This window comes from Syngnathoides biaculeatus, chromosome 6 (genome assembly GCF_019802595.1).
Source record: "Syngnathoides biaculeatus isolate LvHL_M chromosome 6, ASM1980259v1, whole genome shotgun sequence".
NCBI classification, from domain to species: domain Eukaryota; kingdom Metazoa; phylum Chordata; class Actinopteri; order Syngnathiformes; family Syngnathidae; genus Syngnathoides; species Syngnathoides biaculeatus.
The window spans coordinates 9,877,421-9,888,990 of NC_084645.1; the positions used below are offsets into that span (position 1 = coordinate 9,877,421).

The 11,570-nt window shown below is 42.3% G+C and overlaps 1 protein-coding gene across 2 annotated transcripts; it reads left to right on the forward strand.

The window, feature by feature from the left end:
- The first annotated feature begins 523 nt into the window (after window positions 1-523).
- Window positions 524-7,379, forward strand: b3gnt9 (UDP-GlcNAc:betaGal beta-1,3-N-acetylglucosaminyltransferase 9). 2 transcript variants are annotated; one of them, XM_061822399.1, is made up of 7 exons: window positions 524-805; window positions 1,635-1,913; window positions 1,992-2,111; window positions 3,738-4,061; window positions 5,598-5,824; window positions 5,920-6,175; window positions 6,244-7,379. In XM_061822399.1, exons 2-7 carry the CDS (start codon window positions 1,809-1,811, stop codon window positions 6,586-6,588), a joined length of 1,377 nt encoding a protein of 458 aa, XP_061678383.1. In that variant the 5' UTR covers window positions 524-805; window positions 1,635-1,808; the 3' UTR covers window positions 6,589-7,379. The 2 variants fall into 2 exon arrangements, with proteins under 2 accessions (XP_061678383.1, XP_061678385.1); XM_061822401.1 differs by having other exon boundaries at window positions 1,725-1,913.
- Window positions 7,380-11,570: the final 4,191 nt, after the last annotated feature.

Genomic DNA, 11,570 nt, shown 5'->3' on the forward strand with positions numbered 1-11,570 from the left:
CATTTAAAATCAGAGTTTTAAGTTCACTTGGGATACATTTGCCTGATAATTACATTTGTTTAATGAGACAAATGTTCGAATTATGCAAAAACAATTGCCAAGGGTGCAATACTTTTTCATGGGACTTTAGATTTTAACCCAGAATCTTCCTCCTAAGAGGCAATGTTCCCAAAGAGAAATACTGTACCACTACCACTATCTGAATTAATTCATACACTGGTTCATTATCTTGCTCAATGATACTCCAACATGGTCAGCGGTCTTAAATTATCATCGTAGCTACTGTTTGTGAGGAGCTTCCCATCTCCTCTCCCATTGCCATTATAGTTATTTACTTCTGTTATAAATGATTCATAACAAACTCAGTGACATTATGGAGATGGGTGCATGTCATTTTCCTTCGCGGTCCCTTTATGGAATCCCCTCACTGACCACCCCAACCCCCATTGCGCTGTCTGATTCGGTTTTGAGGACTGTTTCAGCCACGTGGTTAGGTTACAGACTAAGCTGCCTTCACGTTCTCCCTTATAAAGGCGAGCACAGGTTGTACCATCTTAAACTGTTTGCCGGTGGTATAAGGACATCTGCAATCACTTTTCATCTTTGCAACGTTTAGTTTATATATCGTATCTCACATTCTGAAACGACATGCAAGCTGGAGAAATTGAATGTTCCCTGAATATGAATCAGAAAGGCTGGTAGTGTCCCACATTTTCCAGAGCACCCGAAGGCAACATGAGTGCCAGCATTCAGACGCAGCCCATACAGATGTTTCCACTTTCTTCTACCTTGTCCGTCCTCTTTGGTAAGTTTGAATTAACCTTTTTTTTTTTTTTTTAAATATATACATACTTACAATTTACGATCACGTTTTAAATGAAGAGACCAGTTGTATACTTTGTAAAGCAGCTGCATTATTTAAGTGTGCGAGTTTTTCCTGACTTTTCTATGACGTTCTCTTCTACACTATAACAATTAGAGGCTCCATATACAGAAACCTTGTCGTTTACATTTACAAGCGTCGCACCCCCCCCCCCCCGAACACTGTGAATGTATTGGTGCCACGTTGTTCCCTTAATTAATTAGATGTCATCCAGATTCGAATGTTGTACTGTGTTCACTTACATAACAGCAGCCACGCCCCCTCCCCCAATTCGCACACATTTTGAGTTGACCAGTGATTCCGATTGATGCTGCAGATATGATGTTGCAGTTATTTACAGTATTTTTGTTATTTGAGCTAATAGAGCTGATATTTCGAAATATTACAAGCATTTGTTTTTTTTAATTAATTTTAAAAAATTTTAAATTAGAAATATATTTTTTAAAAATGTCTTCACGCAGCAACAAACCACTGCAAGGCACCCGGATGACAGCAGACAAGAGACTGGAATTCAAAATAGAGCATTATTTTGTTTGTGAAATGTAAGAGTCTGTGTGTTTGTGTGGAGGGGTGTGGGGGAGCAAAAGATTCCAGGAGATAAAACCGTATGTACAGGACTGAAAGTGAACAGGATGGCTCTGCTCTTGTACAACCAGCCAAACTCCTTGTTTGAGAGTTAGCTCAAATCTAGTTCTTTATGCTCTGGATTGTCCTCATCCAGTTGTTGTGGCTCTGTTCTGTTTATGCCAAGATTCCTGTGCTGGCTGTGGAGAAGAAAAAAATGAGAATACATGTTTGCCTTTTGGACTCTGAAAAACTACAAAAAAGACACATTGTGTAGGACAAATGGTGAAGTCCTCCAAGCAGAGATGCTCCAGAGATCTCGTGCTACTTCAGCCCCTGTTCAACACGCTACTGAAACCACATGAGGATCGTTATGATGAGGAGAAGGAGATGCTACTTAAAAGGAGATGTGATGTGCACGATGCTTCTACTGGTGCTCCTCTCTTTGTTGCTTTACGTGCGACAGGTAGACCTGAATGGAATCAAATACTGAAAAGAAACTAACCTACACAAAGCTTCCTTTCTCATTGTCTCAATGTTCCAGGTCCTTCTGTCCTCTGGGTGGGACAAGCCAACGTGGAAGCTGGAGATCCTTCGTCCCACCAGTTCCAGTCGGACTCTGCTGGGAACCAATGGAGCCAGAGTGGCCCAGGAGTCTCTGCAGGTAAGAGAGATTTGTACAAGTGTTAAAAGTGCGGGTGACATCCCTATAAACATTTTAAAATAGATATTGTAATGAAAAATACATCTAACACTATTCACTTCAATGTCTATACAAAAAAAAAAGTGAGCGGAGAACGCGTCATCCTGCACAAAGTTGCGCAATTAAGTGTCCCTCGACATCCAAGTGGTCGCCATATTAGTCGCGTCATCTGTCCTTGACGTCATCGTCACTTCCGCCGTTGAAAATGTGCAGTGCCTGCTACTATGGAAGCCGAACAACAGAGATATTCGGATTTTTCCAACGCCCCTTCTGACACGGAAGCTCTTTTCGAAAAGGACAACACCACACAACCGAGTGAAGTTACAGGGGCAATATTACACTATTGTTTCGAGCCCTCAGGGCAATATTACACTATTGTTTCGAGCCATATTCAGATAATATGCCATCACGGCCAAACCGCATCCCGTCCGATCCACTTCCGCGGCGGAGATGAGCCATTGCGGCTCATCGCAGCCGGCCGGTGTGGCTTATGACGGAGCCAAGCGGTGCCGCTTTGTGTTCAAGGTCGAGCCGGCGCGCTTCATGCTTGCACGCGACAGAGTAACGCATTCTCGGCTGGGTTCTTCAGAGCTACCCCCCTCGCAAAGCCCGACGCGCAGCCTTCGCGGAAGATGTGACCGCCGAAAGCGACGCCTCAGCCGGTGTGGCTGAGTTTCGGCCCGCCGTGCTATATAAGGAGGGGATGGAGCCGAGCTATGTTGCAGGCTGAGTGAGACATTGTTGGCTGGGCGACGCGCACATCGACACATTTCATACGCGGATCTTTTGTTATGTTATGAGAGAGACCGATTACGTGGTCCGCCCCAAACTATTATTTTTTTTAGTAGCTGTATGCGCACATCAACACATTTCATACGCGGATCTTTTGCTACGTTATGAGAGACCGATTACGTGGTCCGCCCCAAACTATTTTTTTTCGTAGCTGTATACACACCTACCTGTTATTTGTAACTCACGAAGCTCTCGTCCTCTGCACCCGTGCGATCCATTTTTCACAATGAACAGGGTCTCTTTCAAACTTATGAAGGGTAATTCCATTCTCCCGAGTGTTCAAGCAATGTCCAGGAATGCAATGAGCCGGCATTTTGGCTAACACGAAAGAACAACGAGCTACCTTCGCGGAGGTAAAACTAATGAAAATCAACGAGTCCACGAGGGGGCGCCACTGTCCTTTACGTCACTTCCTGCTTCTTCTCGACAACAAATTCCTGAGAGGATTTTCATGGCGGGAGTTACAAAAAGCTGTATTCGTCAAAATCATGTTTTGTGGTGAAAAAACACATGGGACCATATTGGCTGTGGGTTTTTCATTAATAATATACCAAAAATCATCTGTTTGTCGACACTTGAGCTTTAAGAAGAGTCAACGTACAGCTCTGCAATGGACCCTTATAACTATCCACAAACAAAACTACACTCAGCAATATCCGCTACGAGGCTGTTTGTGTTTTGATTTGTTAGAATCTTTAACACAATGTTGAATGTTGAAAATAATGTAATACAAACTGCTCTTAAATATCTAAAGTACAATGAATGTCTTCTGTAATGATGTGTCCAAATGAGCAGAATGGAGTCCGGCCGTATGAGCCTCAGCTAGCTCCCTGTGAACAGAAGCCAAAACGCCCTCAGCCCAAGTCTAAAGCCAAAGGAAAGTCAAAATCTCGACAGAAGAGCACCACACCGACCAAGATGAGCAGTGCTCCCCTGCCAACAATGCCCCTCTTTGACTTTGAGGGCTATCTGCGAGAGAAGGACAACCGCAACTTTCAGCTGCTCATAGATCAACCACAGAAATGTCAGCTGGGAGGATCCCGACAAGCTGGAGAAAGTCCTGAGCTCTACATGCTCATTGCAGTGAAGTCCATCGCTGCAGATTTTGATAAGCGGCAGGTAAACGATTACATTTTTTATGGTCTCATCCAGTTATTCAATGCACCTACTGGTTCTATTGTCACAGAACAGAATTTACCATTGCTACAGCTCTCATCTTTGAATGAACTGATGTAGCTGGGTGTTTTTAGCTGTATACTTACGTCCAGAACCAAAATGGCAAGTATCTTTCATCCATGCTGCTAAGATGTACTATTCCTTCACTGTTTCCATTGTGTCACACCTCTCGTAAAATTCAGCAATACTTTCTGGTTGACCTTTCCCCCTGTTCTCTCGTTCTGTCTGTCCACTCTCTTAATTTCTCATCTCTTCTTCACTAAGCTCTTGTTCAGTCCACTTTCCCAAATAGTTTCACTTCACCACCAAGTCTCTTTCTCTCTCTCTCTCTCTCTCTCTCTCTCTCTCTCTCGCTCGCTCTCATTTGTCTTCCCAGATGATGTACTGTACCAAGCACAACTCCGTCTGTCCCCCTAATCGCTGTTGCTGTATTGACCCAGTTCCTCAAGACAACCGGTTTTTCTCAATTCCTTAAAGTCTTCACAACATTCCTCATTTCATAAATCCCACAATTTGATCGCCAGCTCTACCTTTCACCCTCTTTTCCTCACCTCCACATACACCTTACTCCATAATCTCTCAAATTGCATTATCTAGATATGTAATGGAGTCTACCTGTGTGCGCTTGCCTTGGCTCTTGTAGGTCACCATTTTCCCCGTCTCCTTTGACATTGAGTTCATAAAAACTATTTCCTTCCTCCTTGCAATATCCACCACCAGTCTGAACAAATTCCTTTTTTTCATGCCAATCCTCGCCTTCACCGCCTTCACTGCCATTGGCTTCACCAACATACCCAGTAAGGTCTGGGTCAATCAACCCCTTGACCCTTGAGGAATAAGTTATACAACCTCACCAAACTCACTCCAGAACTTTTCATAAACATTCCACCTGTGGGGCCACACCAGTGAAAACATTCATCATCATAGCTTCACTTTCTAGTTTTATGATCATCAACCTGTCTACCGTTTGTCTCACCTTAATAACATTCTTTGCACAACCTTCGGAATCACCCCAGTTCCATTCCTCTTCCTATCCAGATAATATCAGCATTTGCAAAATTGACCCCCCTTCCATCTCGAGTTCTCCATCAACAAAATATCCATTCTTCTCTGCTCCTGCAGCAGGCTACCTTTGACTTATTTGTGTCTCCATCTCATGTGCCAACCCTCAGTCCAACACTCCCGCTTCTCTGTCGGTATAGCCAATCTACCACCTCTTCAGTTGGACCAACAGTAGCCCAATTTCTCTCTGCACCCTTTAGGTCAACAGCACTGTTGGTGGTGTTTTGTTAACCCGGGCCAGACTGATGTATGGAAGCCAGTTGTCGGTTATTAGATGAAAAATACATTGGCTTGCGCCCAATGGGGCTGGTTTCCACTCTGAAAGGGATATGTGGTTGAAAATTGATGTGTTGTTCGTTTACTTGTTTTGTTGTTCTTAAACAAAATAAAAGTTCTCTCTACTCTCAATTACCTCAGGTGGTACGTAGGACCTGGGGCAAAGAAGGCAGATCTATTCGTACTGTCTTCCTCCTGGGGGTACCCAAGAATCGCACTGCTTTGCCTCTGTGGAATCAGCTGCTGACATATGAGAGTCAAACCTTTGCGGACATCTTGCTGTGGGATTTTGAAGACACCTTCTTCAACTTGACCCTAAAGGAGACCCACTTTCTGGAATGGGTCAACCATACCTGTCCTAATGTCAAGTTAGTGTTAGCCCCACCAACACGAACCAATAAATGGCAAACATTCTTATCTACATTTGCTCGTCATTCTTAGGTTTCTTGTTGTTGTCATCTAGGTTCATCTTCAAGGGGGATGCTGACGTTTATGTGAATGTAGAGAACATCCTGGAGATGCTGCAAGGTGAAAGGTCAGACAAGGATCTTTTTATCGGGGATATAATTGTCAATGCCAAACCCATTCGGCGCCGCACTTCCAAGTACTATGTGCCAGAGTTTGTGTATGGCAGTGCTTTATACCCATCTTATGCCGGTGGAGGAGGCTTCGTCATGTCTGGGTATACAGCACGGAAACTCAGCGCTTCCTGTCAACAGGTATTTTTGACACTCACAATGAAGTTACAACTTCTTTTTTCTTCACATTTTGACATTTTTATTTCCAGGTGGAGCTGTTCCCCATTGATGATGTGTTTTTGGGAATGTGCCTCCAGCTGATCGGCATCAAGCCATCACGCCACCACGGTTTTCGAACCTTCGGCATTCCTCGTCCATCAGCAGCACCTCACCTCCAGACGTTCGACCCGTGTTTTTACCGGGACCTCATGGTGGTTCACAGCCTCAGTGTGCCCCAGATATGGCTGATGTGGAATCTGCTGCACGACCCCAAACTGAGCTGTCACAACAGGACCAGACCCACATTGGGATCATTCAAATGGAGGATGGGGGAGTCCGAAGGGGAAGGGGAGACTGACTATGATGAGAAGCAGGTGTTTGTCACGCATGATTAACTTTAGGTAGTGAAGATGGAGGATAAAATAAGACGACCATCTTGAAAGGCCCGAGTCATGACACCTGAGCCAAATCGGCGGACGATCCCAAAAACATATTCTCTTCAGTTTGTTTTGTTTTCTTTACCTTAAGGAGCATTAAGAAAACATTCAGGCTTTTAGTTTTTAATATATCAAAGGACTGCTGTTGCACAGCTGGTATGGGTAGTCTTCAATGTCTTACAACTGTGTTGTCACAAAATGTATCACAAAATCTGATTCGATTGATTAAATCTGTTCAAGTGTAAGTGCAGTATAAGCAGTCCAATTGTAAATGGGCATGAGAACGGATCGTCTGTTGAGAATCCTTTGCAATGTTCGGGTTGTTGATCAATTAATAGATGAACAAAATGGACTTTGATGATGTTGATGCTTCAGACATCATCACTGTGTTTCATTCCTTCAGTGTTTTGAAACTTTTCATTGGCTCATGGCGTTTCGACGCATTCCGAGCCAATGACAGCTTGACAGATTTGGTTTTGATTTTGGTGCCATACACACTGTTTAAAATGCATCATTGAGTCAGTTGAGATTTGAAGAGTGAGAGTATTTTTGTAAGTGAACCATACCGATCCACAAATGACAAACCGTTATCTTTAAAGGCTTTCCTTAAAAACACCATACGCACACAGGGGTTTCTGTATTCATACAATGATCATTTGCAAAGTAGGAAGGATCTCTCATCCTGTTTGGGAGATTTTGGATATTTTCTGAATATAGTTCACAGCTTTAAATAAACCCTTAACCACAATTAACATTTAATATAATTTGTATTATTCTTTGGAATGATCTGGAATGCATTTTAGAGTATCGGGGAGATCATCTGCATTTTTTATTGTAATAGTGATTTAATCTTTATTAAGTATGACTGAACAAAACACTTGACTGACTACAGACATTTCTGAACTTTTCTTGCATTCATGGGAAACGGTGCCAGTGCTTCAGTCGTGTTCTTGAGAGGTTGCCATGGCTTCAGTTGTCCACTAGATGTCACCATTACTGAAGTCCTGGCATGGTGGAGCATCTGTAGAGAGTTGGCCTCACGGTTCTGAGAACTGGGGTTCAAACCCCTGCCCTTCCCGTTTGGAGTTTGCAAGTTCTCCCCATGCCTGGATGAGTTTTCTCTGGGCACTCCAGTTTTCCTCACACATCCCAAAAACATGCAACATTAATTGAACACTAAATTTCCCCAAGTGTCTGTCTCCATGTGCTCTGCGATTGGCTGGCAACCAGTTCAGGGTGTACCCCGCCTCCTGGCTGTTGACAGCTGTGATAGGCTCCAGCATTCAGGATAAGCTGCTCAGGAATGGATGGATGTATTTTAGGAAAGCTTCATGAGGCTTCACTTAACCACTGATGGTATTCACCCAACCTGTTAGGAATTGCTTCAAGACACGTTTTGCCAGTCGAACAAATACTGGAACGGGTACAATTACTATTTACATCACAATCACAGAATGTGTGGCTCAGCCTTACTTGGTGTAGACTACACACATTGGGATTTGCAGTTGTAAATATTGAACAGGTTTAACTTTTAAGATTGTCAGCCTTCGCTGTTTTCTGAGTGTAACGTGGTGGAAAATTAAACCCCACACCACACAATCATTGCTCAGGATGCTTATAATATATGCTTTTCAGATATCTGACAATCTGGACTTTTCTAACTGACTGGAAATGGGGTGGGGATGGCCGGCTTGGAATTGTATTAAAAGTGGCCAAAACTAGCCATGATGTACATGATGTATTGGAACCAATCACCACTTCAGAAAGTAGAACAAAATGAGCTTGATGTTACAGAAATTAAGATGATGAGATGGCTGTCCAGAGTAACTCGAGAGTAACTTTGGTTTCAAAGAAAGTACAAGAAGCAGAAGTGTGGTGTTTCTGACAGTATGACAAGGAGAACTGGAAGACAGTGAGTAAGAAGAGATGGGATGGAAATAAAGGGACTCAAGAATTAGATGTTTGGAATATTTGGAGAAAACTGAAAAAAATGGTCAGCCTGTTTAAGGAAAAGCTGTGTAGGGAGGAAATTCTCAAATTGGGGATGATTATTAGTAACATGGGACTCATAAGGTGTTCCATGGAAACAGAAGTTGAGAACATTCTCGTACCCATCCTTTGCAACTTGGCAAAACAATGGATAGTGAATTGAGTTAAATTTACTTTAGCTCAACACCAGTCAGTATCGATGAATTACTTCAACCATATTTGCAGGCTCTCCCTATACATTTTCTTTACCCCCCACCCCTTTGTTTGGGCGTACGAAAAAGCCCCTCTGTTTAACCCAGTTTTGTGGCTCTGTCCATATTTGACTTGAGACTGTCACGACTTCTGAGAGCACAAGTTTGTTATTTTGGGGTTGGAGAGGTTGGCAGAGATATTCCCTAGTGACAAGCTCAAGAAATTCAAACTATCTGATTACAGGCTTCTTGCCAATAAAACGTGGAATTCATTTGTTTTATAAGGCACTAAAGAGAAAACATTCTATTCCAAATTCTAGAAAAAAGTTGCTTTGGTAAAATATGGCACGTTTAAATCCCACCCAGAAATAATTTTATGGTGCTTTTTTTTTGGCAATAATACTGACAAAATGGCATTGTGGGGAAGGTTAGGTTCAGAAATACCTGGAATCTGGACAATGAACATAAAATCGAGTAGAGCTGACAACCAATAGAAATTCACTTCCAGAAGCATTCGTCCAAAATTGTCTGAATTTCCATACCTTCAAAATTTTGTCAAGAATATTACCACAGAACAGTTTTTACATTACCCATCCATGCATCAATTTTCTTTAGCCGCTTATACTCACAAGGATCGCGGGGAGTGCTGAAGCCTATCCCAGCTGTCAACGGGCAGGAGGCGGGGTACAACCTGAACTGGTTACCAGCCAATTGCTACGCACATGGATACAAGACAATGGTCGCACTCACAATCACACCGAGTGTCCAATTAATGTTTCATGTTTTTGGGATGTGGGAGGAAACCAGAGTGCCTGGAGAAAACCCACGCAGGCATGGAAAGAACATGCAAACTCCTTACAGGAGGGTCTGGGATTGAACCTGGGACCTCAGAACTGTGAGGCCAACGCTGGAACACCGTGCTGCCATTTTTACAATATGTTATAGGATAAAAATAATTTCTCACACTGTTCAATTGCAAAACACAATCATTATTTTAAAAGTCATCATTAATAAATTACAGCTTCAATTTTTTTTTGTTTTTATTGCATCAACTTTCCAATGGCAGACACAGTTGCTGCCTGAATCAAAGCATGAGATTTTGACGTCAGAATCCAAAAATGCTTTTTTTCCCATTTTAATTTCTGTTTTCAGAAGACATCTTGTGAGACTGTGAATTATTTTAATTTTATATTTGGAGAGCCACATTTATTGGCTCATTTAGTAGTTTAAAGGTGGTTATTCGACTAGTTAGCACATCTGATCAGCCTTACAGTTCTGAGGACGAGGGTTCAAATCCCAGCCTGCCTGTATGGAGTTTAAATGTTCTACCCGTTCCTGCGTGGGTTTCCTCCGGGTGCTCGAGTTTCCTCCCACATCCGAAAAACATGCAACCTTAATTGGACACTCTGAATTGCCCCCAGGTATGATTGCAACTGTTGTTTGTCTCGATGTGCCCTGCGATTGGCTGGCAACCAGTTGAGAGTGTACCCCGCCTCCTGCCCGTTGTCAGCTGGGATAGACTCCAGCACTCTCGTGACCCTTGCGAGGATAAGCGGCTAAGAAAATGGATGGATGGATGGATGGATGATAATTACTGCATTTATCAGTCAACATGATGAGTAAGATTGTCATTTTGTTTTATACGAGCAAAGGAATAAAAATTAAAATAACTACTTGAGAATTTTGTTGTTGCAAACAGAAATTGACAAAAAGGAGGAGCATGAGGGTAACACAAGTAGTTATAATTAACTTAAAATTATAATGCTATTAGAATTTGGTCATAGAACCATAAGAATTTCAGCTATTATTGCAACAATAAAGTACAGGTTTACAAAAATAAAGTCTTAGGAAAATGAAAGTTAAATATTAATTGAATAATGTCCAAATATGAAAGGACAAGTGTCCAAATTTCTTAACAAAAAGACAAAGTAAAAAAAAAAAGCTTTATTGATGAATAGAAGTTGAATAGAAGACACGCATAACTAATTCTATACTGTTTTTTTTTTTTTTTTTTTGAAAGGACATTCTTGTGGCACATCAACATTACCAGCAGTTTAAACTCATCATCAATGAGTGGTGTTTTGTTTATCATATTACCAGGATAAATAAAAAGCAGGTACCGACTGGAGCACAGTAGGGGCGACGGGGGAGAGATGACGTTAACATCAGAACATGACTCAGAGGACCCTTCGAAAATAGTCTTTTCCATTTACAGGATTTAAGTACGGTAATACGTCTTGAAGTGGTGGGGCGGTACAAAGTATTCGCTTCCCTGTCTCATCTCACATATGAATTTTAATTTGGGATCCCATTCCTAATCAATATAACACTGGTCCACACTTAGCAATAACAGCTTCAACTCTTCTGGAAAGTAGTTCCACGTGGTAGGTAGGTGGGTAGGTGGGTGAGTGAGTGAGTGAGTGAGTGAGTGAGTGAGTGAGTGAGTGAGTGAGAGAGAGAGAGAGAGAGAGATGAATTCAAATTCAGATAGATCAAGACCTTCTCGTCCAACATCACAAAGGCACTTCTGGAAGAATGGCTGATAATTCCCTACACACACTCCTGAACTTTGTGGCATCCTTTACAGAAGCGTTAATGCAGTGATATCTGGGAAAGTGGATGTTAACTCAGATCGTATGTGAGTCAAGGTAGGAGAGCAAATACTTTTGGCAATATAGCGTCCCACTCTCGCCTTACGTCACCCCAAAACCTTGTCCGTATTAAAAAAGAGAAGTCCCAGAGTTGCATCCACATTCCTGT

Coding starts and splice junctions, on each gene's coding strand:
- b3gnt9 (XM_061822399.1), top strand. CDS start 1,809: ATGAGGATCGTTATGATGAGGAGAAGGAGATGCTACTTAAAAGGAGAT. Junction 2,112..3,737: donor TGGCCCAGGAGTCTCTGCAG/GTAAGAGAGATT, acceptor CCAAATGAGCAG/AATGGAGTCCGGCCGTATGA. Junction 5,825..5,919: donor CATACCTGTCCTAATGTCAA/GTTAGTGTTAGC, acceptor GTTGTCATCTAG/GTTCATCTTCAAGGGGGATG.